Source organism: Onychomys torridus, chromosome 1 (assembly GCF_903995425.1).
Source record: "Onychomys torridus chromosome 1, mOncTor1.1, whole genome shotgun sequence".
In the NCBI taxonomy this organism is placed as follows: Eukaryota; Metazoa; Chordata; class Mammalia; order Rodentia; family Cricetidae; genus Onychomys; species Onychomys torridus.
Window position 1 is genome coordinate 160,917,704 of NC_050443.1, and position 22,987 is coordinate 160,940,690.

Consider the following 22,987-nt stretch of genomic DNA (forward strand, 5'->3'; position numbering starts at 1 on the left):
ACACATGTGGACAGAAGTTAGAATGTGGTTCTAGAAGCCATGGAAAAGAAGCAGTGGAGAACCAGTGATGACTTTCAGAATGGGAAGATGATGTAGATGGATGCTGTGATGATGGCACAACACTGGACCGTTGGTTACAATCAAATGGTAAATTTTATGTGGATATTTTGCCACAATTTAAAAAGTGAAGATGCATGAATCTTATCTCAAGACCATCTGACTTCATTGGCCTAGGATGGAACCTGGGCACAAGAGTTTTCAAAGTTACCATCTGATTTCAGTATGTTGTGAAATTGGGGAAACACTGCTCCATACTAGTGCTTCATTCCTCTCAGTCTTTAATGTGTCCACGAATCATCTGGTGATCTTGTTAAAATGCAGGTTCTGGCTCAATAACTCTGCCATGGAGCCCAAAACTCTGTATTTCTAACAGGCTCCCCAGCGGCATCCATGATGCTGGTCTATAAACTACACATTGAATAGAAAGGTTCTGTGCCGAAGCTCCCAGAGTCATGAAACCAAGCAATATATTCCACTGAAAGTCTGGGCTTGATTCAAGAACCTTCTCTTTGCCTCTAGATCTGAGGAATAAAATCAACCACAGGGCAATGCAATCCCCAGGACGACCCAGACTCAGTTCATCTTTAAATACTCAGAGCATCAGCTGTCTTCACTCATGGTAAAAATTATACAACTGGCAGGAAACAAGAAGGATCTAACTCTGCTTTCTGCACAGAGGTAAGGAGAAGGGAAGGGGTCAGGTCCAAGAGGTGCGAGTCAGGTCAAGGAGACAAGACATAGATGTCATTGAAGGGCAGAACCCAGAGAAAATGGGAGTAGGGAAGGTAGAAACACATGCCAATGAGTTCCCACCACAGGAGGTGTGCTATTAATATTATTAACTGAAGGAAAGGAGGAAGGGATATGTCCAAGTGGTAATATGAATCAGCAGAAACGGCTTGCAGCTTGTCACAGGTGTCTAAAAGCTGTTCTTTCTCTAAAGCAACACTTCTCAAACTGCACTGTGCTTGACATTCACCAGAGTCTGCACTGGTGCAGGCTGATTCAGGGGGTCTGCATGTTTGGCAAGACAGTGCCCAGGCTACTGGCCTACAGACTCCACCTGAAGCCACAGGGCTCCCAGCCAGCCATGCCCAACTCCTGCTGCCCAGTGGAATCACCCAGCCTCTGACCCTGCGCCAAGACATGTGCTGTTGGGTGCGATTTCACTGGTCAAGGGTCATGTCTGGATGCTGTGCCCTTTTAGGACCTGTCCAGCTGATGCTGATGGCTAGTCTGGGATGAGAAACACTGCCCCAGACTCACGGTCCCCCGATAAGAGTGTTCACTGTGATCTGATTTGAAGTGAAAAATGTTTCTCCTCCTGGAATTCATCATTGACTTGTTGAAGTATATGAAGAAAATCCATTTAGCTGAAGAGTGTCAATGTAAGCTGAAGATAGGAAGTTTGGGGAAGAAAGCAGAACAGGCTGATACTGCCTGAGGCAGAAGGGTGGGGGTGGCCAGAGTGACCTCACATTTGATATGACTTGTTCAGGAGGCTCCTGTCACACTATTGTAAACATCTGAATCTTTGGGGGAAACGTAAAAAAGCGAAAAATAGATTGGGAAGTGTGTTAAGAAGGGTGTTTTTTTATTTTCTTGTGTGCTTGGGTATCAATCATGTGCTGGGCATTGTTACAGTACTGTGTCTGGTACTCACTAGTAGGAGCAGTACTCAAATGGTTCACAGGGTACTACAGAGTATGTTCTATTCACAGTACTAGTGCTCTAGTACACAGTAAACAGTACTTCTGCTACAGATGTATGGGTTCCACAAACTAAAGATGACCAAAACCCAGTCCTTTCCCTCATGGAGCTTGGTAAACAGGCAGTGATGATGTATGGCATCCTGTGTCAACGTCATCTAAGGCCATCCAGGGGCAGATCAGCTCGGAGGAGGAGGAGGAAAACTCGAAGGTAGAGCAAACATTGGCAGAGGGGCACTGGGGCAGAGTGCATGGTGTCTCAGCAAGGAGTGAGGAGTTCGGCAGGGTGGTGGTGGGACAAAGACAAGAAAGTTCTCCATGAGGACCACAAGGACGGCTGGACTTGTGTTTCAGGTTCTGGGAAAAACAGCATCACCATAATAACTGCTTTAAAATGCTCTATAAGCGAACTTTTCGACAATCCTCAGCAAGATGGAGAGAGGGAGCCAAAGCTTGCAGTCAGCGACCTGGATCTGGACCCGAAGCCCAGCACTAGACCTTGGCGTGTTCTTCCAAGTTGCTGACCTTGGATGTCCTTGTTTTTAATGTGGATCACCTGACCCACGGTTAAGTGAGCCTCAGGGAAGGTCTGGCAGGGGGCCAGGTGGAAAGCATCTAGGAGGCCCATAGCAAAGGTGGAGGGTCTTCAGATCCTGGCTCTTGGTCACATGCAGAAAAATCAGTTTTCTCAGTTTTCTGTGGCCTCAGGACTTTCCTGAATTGGGTCTGAAAACTGGTATCCAAGCAACCTGGTTTCTCTGCCGTGGGGTCAGGCAGCTGTGGGAGAGGCTTCCAAGGGCAATTTCCAGGGCTCGCAGTTCTTCTGCAATTATCCAAAGTGCAAGGACACACCCCACACTCTCACAAAAGCAAGAGGCCCAAATGGTGGAAACAGGCAGAGAAAGCAGACCCTTTCAGACACTTGTCAGACAGCTGAGATAAGAGGGAGAGGCGGACATGGTAGCTGCAGGAACATTCTGCCCCTCACGGACTGGCCCATCAGGTCCTCGGAGACCCACAAAAGAGCTTCTGGAATGAAAGTGCCGTTGGAGAAGAGCTGACGGAGCAGCCTAGCAGCACTTCCTGTAGACCCAAAATGAACCTGGCCTTGAGTGAGGCATAGAAGTTCCGAGGAGACAGCCATTCACCATTTGCTGTATGGGGTGAGGGGTGCCTCGGAGGAGGGACCATGGAGAGACCATAGAGATCCCCACCCACCCACCCCCACCCCCGGAGCTGGTAGGGCTTCTGAGGGGAGACTGCTGTGGCTGGACTTCAGAGGACGTAAAAAGTGAGCCGAACAGAGAGGCTGAGCAGGAGGGAAGGACAAGCAGTGCAGGAAGCAGACATCTGCAAAGGTCAAGGGGACCCAGCTGTCACCCTGCCCTGCCCTGGGCTGCCTGGATTACAGTGTGGGAAGCAGTGCTCACTCCTCACTCCAGGATCTTGTCTGGAGGATCTTCCATTAGAGAGGCACTCCTCATCTGGGATGTCAATGTCTAGAAACATTCGGGGTGGTAAAACCAGGGAAGCAGTTGCTAATGGCATCCTGTGGGTACAGGTCAGAGATGCTGTTGAATGTCCTTCAGAGCACAGGACAGTCCCTAGAACAGAAGCATCTAGTCCTAAGTGTCAACTGTGATGGCAGTGAGAGAGACCACACTAGAACAGTGCCCTATGCCCCATCAAGCTGGACTGTTTGAAAGACTCTGCCTGGGGAATCCTCTAGATCTGGTCCCTGTGGAGGCAACTTGTCCTATACTCATCTTGACCAAGCAAGCTAGCCTGTTCTACCCAAAGGGACCTGCACTGGGCAAGAGCAGGGCACCAGCAAGGCAACACCTACCAATCAGCTGCATAGGTGACAATGGTGGCATTTCATTCTGTCTGCTGGAGTTCTGTCTCCAGCTTCCACTGGTCCCCAGCTAGGTAGGGAAGTGAGGTGTTATTCGCTGAATCTCTTCAAAATCAACACTGTTGTCATTAAGGTTGCAATTCTGGGATCCTGGCTGTTCTTATAGCTTCATTCTTCATGATCCCTAGGTCACGGGTCAAGTCTCCTTGGGGTCCCTCAGTGCTCCCAGCATCTCCATCCTGGTTGATGGGCATGTCTCCCCTTCATCCTGCTGACTCCTCTTACCCACTCTCCTGCTTCCCCCTCTACCTCAGAGCTGGGAGAGGACTCTTCCTGTGCCAAAGCAAACCAAGGGGCATAAAGCTGCAATTCCAGGGAGTAAAAGTGGACAGTAATAATGATGGCATTATGTACTTCTGGCTATGTGGTCCTTCATGTGGTGAGTCATTTAATCCTCACTGGAAGCCTGGGAGGTAGTGTCCCCATTTTATAGTTACAGAAGCTTGAGCCCAGAGGAGTTGAGTAACTTTCCCAGGGTTATATATTACTACACAATGGACCCACGATTTGTGTTTAAGCAAACTAGCTCCAGGATCAATATTACTAGACACCACACTACATGGTTTCCTTCACTCCACCAAGCTTGTCTTAAATCAAGTAAGACAGGGATAGAAGGCAAGGAGAGAGACATGGTGAGCTAGCTACAGGTCAGGGTGAGGTCTGTGTCTCAGGCTGAGGAGACAGCATGTGCACGGTGGAGGTTCAGGTTTCTGTAGCAGAATGGGGCTTTGCATGGTACAGCAAAGCATGTGCAGGAAGGATGCTGGGAAGCCTATAGAGACTAGAGGACTTATGGGGACCAAGTCCAAAGGATGAAGGGGTGACAAGGTGGACAGCATGGTAAAAAGAATACAGTAGGGCTGGAGGTGTGGCTCACTGGAGAGTGCTTGACTGGGATGTACCACACCCTGGCTCTTATTCCTACCACTGGAAGAAAAAAAATAAGGCAAGAAATTATAACATTAAAGGATGCAGGAGACCAAGAGTGGGCTAGATGCATAGAATAGCTAAGAGGGGAATACCAGGGCTGCCATTTGCTCGTTTAGTCATACAGGATTGTTTATGGACTGCTTTATGCCAGGCTCTGTGCTGGCCATCAGGAAAAGGCTGAGAACAAGAGAAAACCCTTGTGGCATGGAGTATACATTTTAATACCTTAGGTCTGTTTCTCCACTCAGCTTGCACGCATGCACGCACTCCACCCAGGAGGCATAAATCCTATGCATCTTTCCTCCCGTTGTGGATCTAGGGATGGAGCTCAAGGCCTTGTGCATGCTAGGCAAACACTCTACCACTGAACCACATTCCTGTGGCCCTGTCCTATGCATTGTCTCCAGCATCAGGAAAATATATTGTCTTCCCCCATGAAGAAAAAGCTCTACACTGTCTGATACAAGAGAAGAAAGTTGGGTCTTTCCCAGAAAACAGGCAAAAGAAAACCTAAGCACACAGGCCAGGCAGGAAGTGTTGCAGAGAGCACTCTGTTAATGAGATGCTGTTTGTGAAGGAGATGCATGGAGACTGCTGGTCTTAAACCCAAGGCAAGGCAGGACCCTATTAAGTATTGCCAGTGGCTCAGCCTTCCTGGACTGTAAAATGGGAAGACAGGCCTTTAGACTGTGGTGAGAGTGGACTGATACGAATACATGTTAACTTCTAAGCACAGCACTTGGCATGGCAAACGCCCACACAGGGTAGTAATGCTAACAGTAATCACACTATTACTGCTAGTAATAGATGCTTGCTGCCTGAACAAATGCATCTCAGGAGAAAGGGCCAGGCACGCAGGTGCCCTTCCAGGAGCAGCTGTCAAATGTTGAGTGGAATGCTCTGGACTGTGAGACTTTGAGGAATAGGCTTGCCTCTGTTCCTAATTTATCTAGGGACCCCAGAGGAGTTCTTTGGCTCCTTAAACACTGCTTTCCAAACGCAGAAGCCCTCAATACACTTAGATACACACACTCATTCTTCAAACATGTAGAAGAAACCTACCTACCAGGTTAGAAATGACAAGTCAGGCATAGTCCCTGGACTCAGGAGCTAGGTTTGCACACACCCTCGTGGGCTAAGTTCAGAGCAGCAACAGGTACAAAGACTAGAGGAAGCCAGTGGGAGAGAGGAGTTAACTAGTGAGGTGGGTGGGGAGGTTAGACAAAAGAGGGTCTCTGCAGCAGGTGGATTGGGATTCCAGGTGGCAGAGGCCTATGGCTCAGAAGCATGCATGTGAGGCAGATCTGTGCAGGCTGCAAATGCAATTGCTGCTTCCAGAGTCTGGACACAGAGTGGACAGAGATGGGAAAGGAGAAGTGAAGAATATAGATAGCACTGTGTAGAGGCTGCAGCTGGGGTCGGCCAGAGCCTGCAACGCCAACAGAAGGAGCCTAGAGTCACACCGTGGGCAGGTTTTGAAAGTCAAGACATGATCAGACTTGCATTTTTCAAAAGGGCATTTAGCTTTGGGGCAACCATGTGCAGGACGTTGACTGTGTTTCTGAGCCGTGTCCCTGAGGAAATGTGAACTGCCTGGGGTGGGGGCCAGGCCACTGGATGACCTCCAAAGTTCTTTCCAGACCTAAGAGTCTATGGGTCAGGGTTTTTTTCCCCTGAAATCATTTAAGATGCATTAGTGGACCTTGCTATTTAAAAGCCTCCTCTCGGGAATGGTTGTGTGGAACAATGATTCATTCCCTGGTTTGTCTTCAGTGGAAATCCAAATTTTCATCTGTTCCATGGGCCTAAAGCAGGCTAAGGCTGCTTGAAGGGGTCATCACTGAAGCTTCTTGGAGTGGGGGAGGGGAGATTAGTGAGAAACAGTTGTGGATGGTAACAAGGAAAGAAAACAGCCTAGCTCTAGGCTCACAGCTGACCAACCTCCTACTGTGTGGACCTCGCACAGGATTCATGAAGCCTGCTCATCCACAGGGGCCTGGAGGTATACACAGCCCTGATACCAAATGCTAGTTTTAAGAAGGAGCTAGAATGGAAGCAGGCTTCATTGGCTGGGGCCAGTTTGGAGATCCACTGTAATGCCAGAGGCCACCTCTGTCTCAGAATAACCACCTCTATCCCCTTTTACATTTTTTTTTTCACTAAGCAACATCAACCCATCAGGTGCTGTCCTCGGTGCTGAATCTGTACCTGAAAGCAAATGATGCTGTGTCTTCCCCACACCACTGGCAGGGCAGCATCTCCATGGGGACTCTTGTCTCCACCTTTGCAAAAGCCTCTTGGGATGAGAGGTGCAGGGCTGTGAAGTGTAACAGAAACTGCTCTTAGAGGGCAGGGTGAAAACTAAGCTCACTTCAAAGAGAAGGGGCCTATCAGCAGGAGAAAGAGCTGTGACCCAGCTTAGGTGACCGATTTCCTGAGACCTAGGGCTCAGGGCCCCCAGTGCATTCAGGCAGGGGTCTAAGTAGCAAAGCCTCATTCTCCAATGCAGCTAGCCAAGGATGTAACCTTAGTCCTCTGAGGGAGCCTTAAGTGACTTCCTTCTCCAATCCTGACACAAGGAGCCAACCACTACCCAGCCTTATGCAGAGAACATCAAGTGGAGCTGTTACTGCCTACCTTACAAGAGCTCTGCAGCTGAGCTACAAGGGAAAATCCAGGCACCCAGGCCTGGGCCTCTCCTGCAAGCTTCAGGGAGATTTTCTGGACAAGGTGGCTCATTTAAGACAGACGTGAGACAGAGGAAGCTACGAGGCTCAGGCCAGAATCCCCACTGAAGTAGCTGCTCTAGCCAGAAGGAAACTGGTGTAAGTAAGGAAAAAGGTCTCTGGGATCCCTCCTCAGGTCACCAGGACAGTCCCTTAGCTCAGCAGTGATTCCATGACCTTGTCAGTGCACTTGTACCGTGCAAACAAAGATAAGAATAACCGGAAACATCAGCAAGGGTCAATTTACCCTCTCTGCATTCTCCATTCTTCTGTGGCTAATTAAAGCAATATGTCAAAACGTCCCTTGGAAGAGATCTTTAAGAATATGTCTGTTAAGTAAACAAGGTTTTACTAATTAATGCCCCGCCTTCCCACCCCTCTCTGAACTTCCCATAGAACTTGCCCCTCCTGCCCTGCCCCCAAGCAGAAAGGGTGGTAGGGAAGTCACAGTCTCCCCTGCCCCAGGGAATGGGGACAAATCCAGTCGCCTGTCATTTGTGAAGCTATCAGTTTCTGCTCCGGATGTTGATCAGATTTCCTTGGCTGGAACCAACTCACAGGGCCAGGAGACTGGAATTTTTCCAAGAAGTAAGCGTTTTGTTTCACACAAAGTCTACACGATCTCTTTCAAGGAAAAATTTTAGCCTTTTTTTTTTTGTTGTTGTTTTTCTTTTTTAGGTGCTAGTACTTTTGAAGGGCAAATCTTTGGACTTTCCTTTAAAGATAAGGGTCCCGATCCTTATCTTTTGTTAGAGCACCCCTACCACAGGCACACACAAAGCGGGCACCGGGCTCTGGGAGTGATGGGTTCAATATTATACTGTGAATCAGCATCACAGAAACAGAACTTTCCAAACCCCCACATTTATAATAATAGCTGTATTAATAATAGTCTCCTTGTAGTTTTCTAAGTGTTTTCACAGCTCATATTTATTCTTCACAGCATCTTTGGCGGGAGTTTGGGTAAATCAGACTCAAAGGAGCAAGTATGAGTTCCAGACCATCTCTGCCATCCACGTGCTGTAGGACTCTGCCTGGCTAACTCTCCACTCTGGATCTCAGTGTTCTCAGCTCAGACAGAACTGGGTTAGAATATTTCTAAAATCTCTGCCACCGTAATGTGCTGCTGTGCTCCCGTCTTGGTACCATGGACATTTGGAGCCAGAAAATCAGTGGTTCGGAGGCTTCCCTGTGCACTCAAGGATGTTTAGTAGCATCCTGGTCTCTCTCCCACTAGATGATGCTTGTAGCACCCTTTACTCCAATTGTGGCAATATACATATTATCTCTAGACACTGCCAAAAGTCTGGGTGGTGTGGGTTAAGTAGCCTCTCCAGTCATTGCCTAGGGGCTTCAGTGAGGTCGATAAAATGGGTAGCTTGGGTAGCTTGGTGGAGTAAAGGTCTTTCTATCCCGTCCTTTTCTCTAACCCCTTCACACCTTTTTGTACATGTTTCAAACCCAATCTCACAGTCTTCTGCTACTTCTTATTGCTTAAACACCCTAAGTGGTCCAGAGTGTGTTTGGTGTGATAATGAACCAATTGATTTCATACTTTTTCCTAAGGAGAGTTCACAGGTTTATGTCCCCTAAGCAACCAGCCAGACTCTTCAGAAATCCAGAGCCACGTCCAGGCTGGCCTGAAAGCCTATCTGCAGCCTGCAGGAGGCTCGGGGAGCATGGATTTGTCAGCACTCTTAAATCACTGGGCTCTGAGGAAGGCTTCTCCCAGCAGAAAGATCCTTCCTCAGGAATCAATAGCTCAGGCCTTCCATCACATTCAGAATTATCCTGGGACCTGTAAAATTTCTTTTCCCCAAGCATGGCAGAACCCCAAAGTGAAAATCCAGCTGTGGGTCAGAGAAGAAGGCAAGGAGGAATACCTGCCAGTCAGACTTTGTCCAACAGTCTCTCTGTCACCATGACCAGAAGCTGATGTGCAAACTCGGCACTTGGCCTTAGCTGTAGGGGAAAAAGATCCCATGCAGTTCCCAGTGACCCAGCACTAATAGCCCCTTCCGAATGACTAGCTCTCTGCATCACATCTAAGGAGATGAATCCCAAAGACCATCTCCTATCTCTGCTCACCTACCCTCTCATGGGAAGATCTTCCACTCTTCCTATACTGAATGTAGTTATACTCCTCCAGCCTTAGCTAGAACCAGACCGGGACTGACAATGTGGGGGACATTTCTCCAGTTAAATCAAGGTGGCTGATGAGGATCTCAAATACAGTTCTTGGAATCCCACTTAAGGAAAGGGGCTGCGACTCTCTGGTGGCCTACACTATCCTCACCTCCATTCTTATAGATAAAGACTCATCTTGTCTGTGAGTCCAGAGAGATGAACAATCTTAAGCATTTTTCCTTGGCAACAAACATCCACTGGGTGAATCTTAGGGGCAAGGGAGGATTCTGCTTCTCAGAATTCTGTATTGACAGCAGGATTCTTCATGAAGATAAGCCACCAAGTCTGCCAAGGCTCCATGAAGAACCCCATGAAGTTGATAAGATATGTAAAGAAACTGAGTGGTAACAGAAAAACAGAGGGGTCAGCCATGGGCCTGCCAGACCCGCAAAACAGAGGGACCCCAGGAATGAGAGCATGCTCTAGGTGCCCAGATGCTAGAAGAGGGGGACTTACTGAGACTGGAGCACTCTGACCTTGAGCTGGGAGCAGCAAGGATGGAGGGCATTGGGAAACACTCTTTGGAAATTCTCTAGTTCACCCGGGGTCTGAGTTTGAGAGGTCCCACCAGCGGGTTTGACTGCAGGACAGAGCAACCCTGCTCCAGCAAATTTTAGAGGACGTCTAAGCCTTGGCTTGGGTTCTAAGACTATCTTGTGATAGCTTGAGCATTTTTAATTCTGTTACATGGAGTTGTATATCTTTTGCCTAAAGACCACTTAGAACAGTAAGACAAGACAATGGAGGAAGGCAAAAGGATAACTTGGAATTTCTATGAGCTGTGCATGTTCATTATGAGAACTTTATCTTCTCTTGCCTCCATGCAAAGAAAATTTCCCTAAATTTACTAAAGCTATTAGTATACCTAAGTCTGGTCTGTCAGTAATTACCAATGCCTACTGGGTAGAGAACATATGTCCATTCTCACAGCAGGTCACTGGAGTAGAGAGTGCTCCAAACAGGGAACTAGGAATTGCAGGGTTTGGCCCCATGTCTTCCACCAAACAGCCATATGACCTTGGCCAAGACACTTGTTTTACTTCAGCTGTATTATCTGTAAATACAGTGTATATGGGAATGTTGGGGGTGGGTGAGGTGGACTAGATGCCCCCTCATGGCTCCTTTTTCCTAGTTTTGATATTCTTGGGTTCCCAGAATTCAAAAAATACACCAATATCAAACAGAAAACAATGATCTCAGAGAGCAGGTGGAGCTATGTACCAGTTCTGTCTCCCACCCCACTGCCTCTGGGGTCACAGGACCAGCCGAAGTCCACAAAACACATGGTGGAAGGGCCCCAATGACAACAGTCCTCAACCACAATGGGTTGGGGATTGTGGCCTGAGCTTGCTTAAAACATTACTATGGCCAGTGAAGGGTAAGAAGCGAGAAAGTCACTAGTCCTGAGCTAGGTGCTTTTGGCGCCCCCTACTGGATGCCAAGGAGCCTGTTGCACCTCCAAGTGTCCACTGACTTTGCAGGCTGCAAGGAAGCTTGAGGACCAACTCAAGCTGATCACAAGCTGTTTAACACAATTGCTTCCTAGTTGGTGGTCCATTCTCTCTATAAGAGACTGTGTTTCACTCCCAAGTATTACACAAGCCATTGGTCTACTCATTCACACTGGCTCCACTGTGTAACCACAGGCTACCTTAGCCAAACAAACATCCTGGTGCCAAAGAATAAATATCGGGGTTCAGAATGCCAGGTGCAGCCCAGATGGAGAAAGGAAGAAAGAACAACAAGCAGGTATTTCACCACACAAATCCCTAGCAGAAAGAAGGTCTTGGGAAATGCAGCAGAGAAATGTTGACTGCAGGCAAACAGAGAATGGCGCTGGGGGGTTGGGCATGGATTGGTAACCCCCATATGAGATCATTAGGCTAAGGCAGGTATCCTAGGAGTTGAACACACCCCCACGGGATAGGGCTGGGGTATGGTGAAGGATCCAGCCCCAACCCATCGGCTAAAGAGCTGATAACCACCTTAGTCTTCTCCAGAGTCCATCAGCACCAACTGGAAACGAAAACATTCTAATCTTGACCCTCTAGGCCAGCCAGCACCAAGAACTAAACTCCCTTCATTGACTACCAAATTGGCTTAGAACTTGCCTCCAGAAGGTTTTTTTTTTTTCTTTTAACCAAGACAGAAAGAGAGAAAAACTGCTTCCTTGAAGACCATATTGGGACAACTGCCCTATTTCCACTTTTCACCCTCCACTTCTCCGTCTCTGCACCCGACAATGCGAGGAACTGTTCAAGTCTCTGGGTTTGCTTTAATTCAATGGGAGTATTTCCTGTCCCAAGTTATCATGGTTTCAAATCTCCTCTGATAGCTTTTTCCCGGGAATTCTTCCCATGCTCAAGACAGCACCACAGAGCTGTCCCCTACTCTGGGAATCTTGCTTTCTTTTCCACCTGGCTTCATTTGCGAAGTCCTGCACCTATCCCAGAAGGTACCTCAGGTGCAACTCCTGAATGCTTGCAGGGGAACTGAAGCTCCTTCTGGGAGGCACGGAAGCCACGATAGTATACATTAGTCATTCGAGGAGGAAACCCACACCCACACCCCTAGGGAGACTCTCATCCCGACTGGGATGACTTTGGATTCTTTAGTTGGTTTCTGCAGAAGCGGGACTAACCAAGGCTCTCAACTACTGTACTGCAAAAGAAGCACGCTGCATTGCTGGGCATGCCCCCAAGCCTGCCTGTCGCCCCACCAAAACGTCTATGTGCGTCTATGAGATAAAGAGGGACCCCATGGTTCCCATAGAACGCCGGAAAAGAGCTTGCCAGAAACAGCCCTAGCCAGAAAGCCAGACCACACCTCGGTCCAGCAAAAGGAGGCTGGCAGCTCCACCGGGCTGGCTCCGGGAGCACTCTGCCACTCAGTGCTGTGCAGGGGAAGCAGCTCGGTTTCCCCCGAGAAGAGCTATGCCCCCGGGGGATCTTCCTCAACCTGGAAGCGTTGGCAGTCGACCCAGGCCAGTAGCTTCGTTGGCCCCAAGCTGAGCTTGCCAGGCTAGGTGACTCCCCCTGTACCCCCTGCACAGCCTTCACCTGCTCCACCCCCTCCTAGCCCCACTGCCCCCTTCTCAAACCGCTGACCTCCATCCACTGTGCCCCTAACACGTTCTCTGCCAACTGCGGGCTGTCACCCCCACCCCTCGGCTCCCATCACTTCCACCACCTCCAGCCCAGCTCCCGCCTTGCTCCCAGCCGGCGGGGGAGGATCTGCGCGCCAATCGAGTCCAGCGCCTCTTGGCAAGTTGGGAGCAATGCTGCCGCCTTCGTGGTCCCGGTCTTCCCAGATCCCCAGCTGCATCCCCCACCACCCCTCGGGGCGTACGGGGAGGGGCCTTGGGCTGGAGAAACTTTCTCCACCGGAAGGGGTGGGGGCTCCGGGAGCGGATACTCACGGCCGGGTCAGCGCTCGGAGCCATCCTCGGGCTCTCTCAGCCCCACCGCCTGGGGGCGTCGGAGAGCGGGCGCTCGCTGTCGCCTCTGCCGCCGGCGCCGCCGCCTTGCAGCGCCCAGCCTTGGTCCCGGGCTGGCCTCGAGCCTCCCGCCCCGACGCCGCGCGCTCGCTTTATACAACTCCACTCGAGCGCGCCCGGGCTTATGTAAAGGCTGGCGGAGGCCCGCAGCCAATGGCGCGGCAGCTGGAGCCCGGGCCCAAGCTTGGGGGGCGCGCGCGCGGCCAATCACGGCCCGGGGAGCCAGGGGAGCCGGGTGGGGGAAGGGGCGCCTCCCCACGCTGATTTAGGAGCCGGGATTGCGGTGGCAGCAGCCGGCAGCCAGGCTGGCCCGGCGCGGCGGGCACTGGGGTGGGCGGCGGCGCGGGCGGCGGCGAGGGCGGGTGCCCCCCGTGCTCTGCCGCGCCCCGCCGCCGTGCCGCGTAACCTTCAGGAGGCAGCGGGGCCTGGCGAGTGGGGAGAGGGCGCCTTGGAGGGGCGCTGGGGACCGGGGCGGGCGGGAAGCAGACGTCCCTAGGGAGGGAGCGCAGGGAAGGTAGTGCAAATGGGGGAGGGGAGGCCGGCGAGCCCCAGGACCCCGCAGCCACCCTGCGCGCAGGGCGGGAGTGGCGGCGGAGCTGCCTCCTCTCTGCCTCCCAGATAGCGATCTGGCGTCTCGGGGGCCCGGCCGGAGCGGCCACGCGAGCCACGCCGATGGCGAGATTTCTCGCTGCGGAGCGAGCTCCGAGTCGATCTTTATCTAGCCTAGGGACGTGTCCGAGCGCCTCCCGGGGACTGCTCAATATGGGGAACAGAGCTTCACCACGGTCCCAGCGTGCCGGGAGCAGGCGAGGGCGGCTTGGCGGTCAGGCGCGGCGGCCCAGGCGACTGCGGGCAGCGTCTGCTCCCCAACATCCGCGCCCCCCCGCCGCGGGCAGAGTCCCCACCCCACCTAGCCCTCGTTCCAACAGCACCCACTAGGGCTGAGCCTGGCCCACCTGCTTTGCCCACACAAACTGCTACCGCTTGCTCTCTCTCCATTGCCACCAGCTGGCTCCGTTGGGTGCGATGGCTTTGGTCTCTCTGGCCCAAGGGTAGTGGTGGGAGGGCGACCAAGATGAAGAAGAGTGCCTTGGTCAGCAGCACCTCAGATACCGATATCTGTGGCAGGTAACTGGCTTAGGTCAACGACAATGACAGGTCCCTTCTCTTACATCTATCATAGAACCAGGCACATAGTAGGTGCTCAGCAAGTATTTCGTGAATTTCGACCTTCTATGAGTAAGCCCATGGGTTTCTGAGAGCCAGAATCAGGGCTTCTGAAGAGAAGGATCTGGGAATCTACTGTCCGAGGGAGAAGAGCTGGGACTGTTTACCCAGCTCCAAAGGCTTTTGTGACCACTACTAACTAGCCCGGCTTCTGTGCTTGACTCTTAAATGGCTCCGATGAGGCTATGGAGGGCTCTGCCAACCAGTCTGTGGCTGGACCCGGTTACCTTCAGATCCTGATCAGAGCTCTCAGCCCTGTTTGAAGGTATTTGTGCTCTCCTCTTAAAAGCAGGAGCTAAGCATAGACAAAGCTGGTCCCTTGGGCTGCCAAGGAGCTCAGGTTCTTAACCCTCAGCGGTGGGGAACCTTTGAGAATCTGGCAAAAGTTACTGAAGTCTTTTTCTGGAAAAGTTGGCAAACATTTACACACAAGTGGCTTTTGAGTATAATTTCAGGACCTTTAGGAATCCCAAATCTTTGGGGGCTCTGCCCATTATCCACCTGTTTCTCCGGGGTTCTAGGTTTACAATCACCCTCTAGGGTTCAGCTCTCTGATCCCTGTGAGAACCTGATGAGTGTGTGGCTGTGCTTCTCAGAAAGATGCTCTCTCACACACACAAAGGGGTGTGAGAATTGTTAGAACTTAATCCAAGGCTCCACATTAATGCTCTGCATCTAGCAGCAAGTAGACTCCCTCCCAAGGGCACTTCTGTCCCCAGCTCCCCCCATAAGAACAGCAGTAGGTTCTGCACTCTGATGGACCCCCCACCCCTCAGTGCTGAGGACATCTGCATCATGTGGCTGTGGTCCTGGCACTCGAGAGACTGTCTCCACACTTGTCCTCTGCACCTTAGTCCCTGCCACCCTCTTTACGTGGAAATAAGTAGCAGGTTGTCAGATCCTGTCTAATCCACGAGTGTTCCTTAGGCAGAATCTCCAACTCAGGGAGACAGCAAGTGACTGGTAATTAACCAGTCTCGCTCAATCCCGAGCATCTGAATACACCTTTCTTGGTTTCGTTCTCACCTCTCTCTCTCTGCCTGGGAAGCTGTGAGTAGCAGCCCCAGCTGTGGAGCCTCACCTCACCTAAACCTGACAGATTTAGTAACCATCTCGGTAATTATCAGCATTAGCCATCCAGATGTGAATAGGTTGTCTGTGCAAAACAATTCCACAATGATCTCACATTTCCCACAGCTAGTCGGGTAAGGGGCTAGCAGAGCAGAGGTGTGGGAGAAGGTTGGAGAAATGGAAGTGATAGGCGTTCCACTCGGGAGTCCTTCAAGGAATGAGCTGGGAAGATCTGGTCCTAGAATTTCTAATTCTTCTAATGTTGTCCATGTCTGGAAACCCTTGAAGCCAGAGTGTTTTAGAATTCAGAGAGGTGCCAAACATGTTGTGCCATCCTGTGAGGTCTGGAGTCGCATCTGAAAATCAGACACATTCATATTTCCGCAATGAAATGTCGGGGCTTCTAGAGTGAGTGTGAGAGTAACGTGGCTTGGTGTCGATTTAGGTCAGGATTTGTCTCCAGATGAGTTGCAGCATCAAACTAGCAAAAACCCCCAAAGAAATCCCAGACCTTCTGCCGTTTGGGGAGTTGGCCATTTGAAGCTGCAGACAGGGAGCGGGCTTTAGACTGCTGGTCCCTGAAGAAATGGATTCTTTCTGAGAACTGCAGAAGCAGCAACAGTGGATGGGAAGCCACACACTGTGGCAGGCATTCAGGGATGTGAGGAAGTTCTCAAACCAAGCCGCTTCTCGGTGTGGTCCTCTTTTCTCAGGGAGTACACATGAGTCATGAGTCAACAGTATGCTCTGAGTGACCGGTGGGCAGAATGGGCTTTTGTCTGGAGTGAAAATAGACAGGAGTTCTTGTAGGGATGCTTCAGGCCCTAGGGGACAGTTGGTTCTAGGGGTGTAACTGTGGCAGACATAGAGAGGAATCTTCCAGGTGGCCAGTGTTAGCTCAGAACAACTGGAGGACAGCTAGAGGCAAACTCTTCTAGGCAGGATGCAGACCCTAAGGGTGGCCAAGAAACAGGGAGATGCTACTGAGTCCTGAGGTGTCAAGGTCAGAGCTGCTCAGGACTGAGGAGAAGCCTGGGACAATGGGAGGAGGCATCTGGTCGTGGTGTTCATCTGTGCTTAGGTTCTTGGTGCTCACCCGCCTGTGTGGAATATGCTTTGGGGGTTCCAGTCAAAATGACTCTGCAGCCCAAGGGGCTGCATGAGAGTCTGAGGCAGGGAGCAAGATGGAGACTGGGGAAGCCTTCAGGAGCCTCTGACTACACAGTTCTCTGACCCTGTTCAAGTTGCTTAGCCACAAGGCTCCCCCATGTCACGGGGCTCTTTGGAGCTCAAGGTCAACAGTAAGTTTCACATTGAATTGTAAGGTTAGTCTGCTGGTCTTGTCCTAAGCCATAGCACCCACCCAATACCCTTTTCTTCTGACAGAGTTCTGCTTGGTACCTGCAGGTTTAGTAGCTGGAGCTCTATGTCATTCTCTCTTCCTGGTCCTCAGGTTAAGGATACTGACATCCGTATATTTTACCTCTCTTCCTGTAGCTAACCGAGTCTTTGTCACCTGCTGTCCCATATTTTTGACATCAATTTCCTTCTCAGCTTCTGTGAACTTCCTCATGCCAGCTTTCTTGAACATCCTCAAGCTTGGCCTTACCTCCTCTACCATCAGCTGCCAGGAACCCCTCTCTCCTGAGGTACTTTGGTCAAGTCTTGCTCCAGGCTCCAGCCCCTCTCAGTCTGGCATCTCCAACTTCCAACCCAGCCGGATTTCTGACAGACAGGAGCTTGTGATCCTGGTCTAAAGAAGAAAAGCATGCATTTGTGGAAACCCATCCTCATCATCAGCAAATACCAGGGAGAGCTCCCGGCCTGGGCGCTCCTCTGCCCGTTTCATCCTGTAGGAGGAGAGAAAGTGAACAGGAGAGGAAGGTGGGAAAGGAAGAGAGAAGGGAGAAGAATCAGAAGAGAGAAAGGGAAGAGGGACTCCAGCCGAGGGAGGAGACTGTTTGAAGTCTTTTTCCCATGTCGAAAATGAGTGAGTCTTGTGAGCAGCAAAGGGTCAAGCGTTGAAGATGAAAAGGAGACCCAGTGTGTGTGCAAGGGAAAGGAGGGGGCATAGGAAAAAGAGAGGGGAAGGGCAGAGCTGGATTCTGCATGAAAGGTTGAATGTAGGAGAACAAAGGCCAACGTCACTTCAATAAAGGAACCTGAGTTTGAAATTGACAAAGGTTACTTTCTGGTTACTCTGCCCTGGCCTCACCAACCAGGGGCTGTTGAGCACCTTCTGGTTTTTCTCTGGTTTGTCCTGAAACCCATCCTCTACATGGCACAGATCGGATGGCCTTTGCAGAAGTTCTGTCCTGGGGTACGTTATGTGTATCTGGAGATGTGTTCTAGCCTGCCAGATGCAAGGTCAAATGGGGTTATCAGAGCTTTGACAAGGGACATGTCAGGTGGTGTGTGCACAGCACTCAGCAGAGCTCCTGGCACGTAGTGGGTGTGCCCGAAATGACAACAGCCATCTCCTTTTCCTCTGCTCTCCATGCCCACAAGTCACTTTCTCCTGCCTTTTCCTTCTGGGAAAGGCCACTCGGTTTCAGCCTTTTCTCCTCAGTCTTTAAGTGTACAGTGTTCTCATTTTTCCAGGTCAGAGCTATAGGTATTTCAGCCTTCATATATTCCCATCCCAATCTACTATAACCCTTTAATTTACACAGCACTTTACAGAATAAGGCAACCCTCATTAATACATACCTATGACATGGACACATGGACAAAAGCTCAGAGAGGGGATGTGCCTTGCCCGGAAAAGCACAGCCAATGAACGACAGCTGGGATGAAAATTTGGTCTCCTGGGTCCAAATCAGTACATTCTGCACTGTCCAGAGTTGAATAAGTAATTGATTATTTCATGGTGCTATTCTTGAGGGTAGAGACCTGGTTTTCTATTTCCCATAAACATCTCTTTGGGGCCCGGCCCACGACAGGCTCTCAATCAGTGTCAGTCAATTCACTTGTAGGTACCCAAGGGAGCCCTGGCCACCCTTGCTTGGCCTTTCCTCCACATTGCCACTTCTGCCTAGATGCGGCCTGCTCAGGCCTCAGAGCGGCAGCCCGGAATGAGCCAGCCCTGTGAACACTGTAGAGGAGAGCTGCCCAGGAGCCCAGCCATTGGTTCATGTTCCGGCAAAGCAGGAGAAAATCAGGAGGAATTAGATTTGTTTATGTATAGCTCAGACAGGTAGAAAATAAAAGCAACTCCGCTCTCATTGCAACAGAAAGGAGCTGAGACTTCATGAAAAGCAGGCTTTCTTCTCCCCGAGAGTCGAGAGTCGAGATGTTAGAACAAGATTTCCTGCAGAGGTTGTAGAAACGGCTCCCCTGGAGGTCTTTAAGAGCTGGAGAGTGACTGGCTTTCCAGCAGGATGTGGGCATGAAGGCAATCATGAGTGTGGGGCCAGGACACAGGCAGCTGGAGGAGGACTCAGCATGCACCAGACCCGACCCAGCATCTCCAGGGGTAAGGTCAGAACTAAAAGGTAAGGATGAGTGCAGGGCAGAGAAGGTGAGGGAGGGGATAGCAGACCTAGTGAGGCAGGTCAGAGGTTCAGACAGCAAGAGCCCCCTAACAGGCTGCCCTGTTCCTGGTGCACAGCCCAGGCTATCCATTGGTGTGAGTGGGCTGGTGCACTGGGTGAGACAGCATAGGAACAGAGCACACATTCTGGGTCCTTGGGTTGACTGGACCTTTAGGGACACAGGCCACTTTTTCTTTGAGCGGAGGAGATGCAGAGGCTAGTCTTTCAAAATGGTAAACACAGACCACTGAGCCTATGAGTGACCTGGGCAATGACTGGCACACATATGATCCTAGCATCAGAGAAGCTGGGGCAGGAAGATAAGCTCAAGGCTAGCCTGGGCTATATAGGGAGAGCCTGTCTCAAAAGTAAACAAGGAAGAAACCCCAGATAAACCTGCAGATTGGTCTTGTGCAGTTTCCTTAAGCAAGAACACTCTTTGGGATCACAAGCTACCTCAGATAAGAGTGTCACCACCCCCCTGGAGTCCCCATTTTCACCCAATTTCCTTCTATTATGTGGGGGGGGGCAGGGGAGGATGTGTGATGGGTAAAAACTGAAAAAAAAAGTCAAAACTAATACATGTAAGTGCATCATGCAGGTATATGCAAACTTGTGTAAATACGTGGTAGACAAAGCATGGCCCTCAAACAGAGCTTTAAGGCTCCCTGTGGAGTGGCCCCTAGATCAAGGTGGGGTACCCTAGTCTTCCCAGTCCAGAGTGCTTTTTGCAGGAAGTGACTTCAGAGCTGTTCTCATGGCTACAAAGCCACATCCCGGTAGCCTATGTGCTGCTCTTCAAGCATCTGCACACCTGTGTGTCAGGCACTATGCTTTATGACATACATGAGGGTGTTTATATTTTTCCTGTGGCTGAGATGAGGAAATGGGCTCTGAAGGATCACCAAAATCCTCACACAGCTAGACTGGGCTCCCTCCTGGCAGGTGCTGTCCCTTCCCCGATTCAGGCTTTTTCTCTCTCCCTCATGGGCCATCCACCCCACGCTTGTTCCTCCCTTTCCTTCAGCACTTACCCACACTCTTGCCACATTCCACCCTCCCCAGAGACTCCCTGGCAGGAGGGACAGGTTGCAGGCAAACGGGAAATTCAGGATCATCAGATGTACTGGTGCCTTTCTGCCTTTTCTGGTGTTCACTTTTCCAGGTAAGGACATGAGCACGGGAGTCACCAGCATCCCCAGGTCAGGAGCAGAGCATCCAATTCCAAAGCTGGCCAGTGGTGTTCCGGCTCAGTGCATCGCCCAGGGTCGCCTGGAATGTAACCAATTCAGTGAATGGCCCAGGATGGATTGCTCACTAGTAAGCATCTATCCAGGGCTTGTTAGGTGCAAGCTCTGTTAGGCCACGGGGGAACAAAGATAAATAAGACCTCTCTGCCTTCAAGGAGCTTACAGCACAGCAGGGAACTGATGCCCAGGTCGTGCTGAGAAAGAGATAAAGACTAACAATGGGCTGGAGAGATGGATCTCAGCACCCTCCTTTAGCATTCTGCAACCTCCTGCCAGCAGGGGCGCTGTGAAGCTGGCGGTTATGCTTCTAGTTACCTGTTCCTCTAGCCTCTCACGCACTGTGGTCTCATCCTCACCCTCTGTCAAATGTTCTTTCTGGGCAGCTCCCAGCAGTCACCTCAACCAAAAGCCAGCCCAGCCTGGGTCACCAGCTAACCCTTCCTTTACAGAGGCTGGTAGCCCTCAGAGGCTACTGGGCACGTATATGTCTGCATTAATGCTTTCATTTGCCCCACAAACCTGTGATTCTGCTGTTGTATCCATTTTGCAGAATTAAAAAAAAAAAAAAAAAAAAAAAAAAGCAAGCTGAGTTAAAGGAAGCCACACGTAAACAGAAAAGCCGAGAAAGTCCATCCACCCACTGCAGCTCTTGCACACGCAGTATATACTGTGGACCTCGTGAGCGCCCAGGTGTGTTGATCCAGGAGCTGAGATCTGGGAAGGCTGAGAGGTCAAGCTCTTTTGCTGTACGGTGCGGCTGAAGTTCAGGTCCAGGGCCGACACCTCGCTGGGCTTCATCCTAGAGCGTTCGCTTTTGAAGCCACACAGACCTTGTATATTTTCAGTCACCCCGAATCCACCTGTTTTGGGGGAGCATTGGGTCTGCACTTTTCTGCAGGGTGAAAACAATGACAGAGCAGTCTTGACCACACTATCCAGAAAAGCTAAAAAGACCGCCACCTGGTGGCTTCCTGGGTGGTGGCGAGGGACCTGGGCTGGTGCTGTGAGCTGTGTAAGAACAGTGACCTTCCAGAGCACCCACTGTGCCTGACGCTCTGCTCTGCCCAGCACTCAGCCTGGCTCCTTTCACTTGTTCTTCACACTCCGTGAACTTGGTCTTATTACAGCATCATTCCCATTTCAAAGGCAAGGGCACTGAGGCTGAGAGGCTAAATGACCTCCTCAAGGTCATGCATCCTTCAGTCCCCAAGCTGGCATTCCAATCCAGGTTCTTCTGACAACTGATCCTGCATCTTCTCATCCTCTCTTCCCCACCCTGACTCTTCCATAGCTGCAGCCGTCCCAACCTCTTCTCTTCACACAAGGCCTTTGCATTTGCTATTCCCTTTGTCTGCAGCATTCTCTCAGGTCTGCCCATCCCTGCCATTTGTCACACATCTCACCTAGGCCACTCCCTTAAAGAGGCTAGCTGGTCCACCCACGCATCCAAGTTGCCCACTAGCCAGTCAGCCAACTGCATGGACTTCTTCCGGTTTAATGCTGTCAGAGTTGTGAATTTTGCCCTTGTGTTCTTCCTGGGGCAGGAGGCAGGTCAGCTGAGAGCAGGGCATGCCCATCCACTGTGGCTCCATTCACTGGAAATATGACTGGAAGCAGAGGCCGGAGAGAAGAGGTTCTATGACTGGCCTTTTGTCCATTTGCCTCGAAGACCTTCTCATCCCCCGTGGTTTCCCATCACTCTTGATGCCCACTCCCCGCCCCCACCTTTTGATGACTCCTCTGTCTGTCTCGGACCAGTTGTGAACTCCTGACAGAGCACAGGCTTGGTTCAGTCTGCAGCAAAGTATCAGTGCAGTGGGAAAGGAAAGGCCACATTTGGTGCTCCGGGTTTGATGTAGTTTCAGTGCCTGGGCTTTTTGGTGGAGTTTGTTGTTAATTCTGGTAATTAGCCTGTATCCTACTGATATTGCTCTTGGCCATTTAGAAAGAGGTTTAATTGGTCATTCAAGCCTGGACCCTGTTCTGTTCTCCAACTTTATTACTTCCTCCACCCCATTCAGAACCTGGAAAGGTAGATTAGCATCTTGGGATTATAAACTGCCTGTTCTCACTCACCCACACTTGGACAGGCTCCAGGAGGCAGACTCCGGCTTGTGAATTTGAATGTAGAGTCCTGCTCCTATACAGAGAAGGCAGACCCAGGCTCAGTGCCTGTGACCTGCTAGCTGGAGGAGCAGGCTATATGCTTGCAAAAGTGAGGCTGTGGCCATGGCAGGAGGAGTTAATAGGTGTCATTGCCAAACTGATGCCATTTCAGAGAGTGAATGAAGGCAGGAGAACTGGGCTGCCAGCTGAGTGGCTGTGGGGTGTCAGGGTGAGTCTCCTGCCCTCTCTTTAGACCTACCATTGTTGTACTGTGTTTTCTTCCTGATTCTGGAAAAAAATCAGCAGAGCCAAGTGATCACTAATCCTGGCAGTGCTGGTATTCTAGGCCTTTTTCTGGGAGTGGGTGTGAGAAACTACCCGAGGAAAAGAGGTTATTGTCCACTGTGCAGGATCCCACTGGCCTCAGGTGCTTAGCTGGGCACATGGCCGTGTGTCTTCCCAGCAGCTGTGCTGGGGGCCTCTGGTTGTCAGGAGAGGGAAGGAGGTTGAGCACACACAGCGAGAGTGCCTGGAGCAGAGCAGGCCAGTCTGCTCTCACTTATCCCAGGCAGCTGGCACCTCACCCCTTTCCTACCCTCTGCTCCAGAAAGCCTTGTCCCTCAGGATGGTTGTCCCTTCCCGTGGTGCACTCGGAAGGGACAGCTCAGCTGGGGATCAGACTGCTTGGTTTGCTCCAGACTGCTCCCGGCTCCTCGTTAGACAGCTCAGACCGGAAAGCTGGCCTTGCCGTAAGTAATGGGCAGTGGGACAGTGTAA

General features: G+C 50.9%; 1 protein-coding gene across 2 annotated transcripts in view; it reads right to left on the minus strand.

Annotated features, from left to right (window-relative positions):
- The window catches only part of Crtac1 (cartilage acidic protein 1), a 140,712-nt gene extending 127,556 nt beyond the window's left edge, over positions 1–13,156 (minus strand). The window contains exon 1 of one of the 2 annotated variants that reach the window (XM_036169688.1): positions 12,946–13,156. In XM_036169688.1, the coding sequence (XP_036025581.1) occupies positions 12,946–12,969 (24 nt within the window). In that variant the 5' untranslated portion in view covers positions 12,970–13,156. The remainder of the gene's footprint in view (positions 1–12,945) is intronic. The other variant, XM_036169680.1, reaches the window with a different exon arrangement.
- Positions 13,157–22,987: the final 9,831 nt, after the last annotated feature.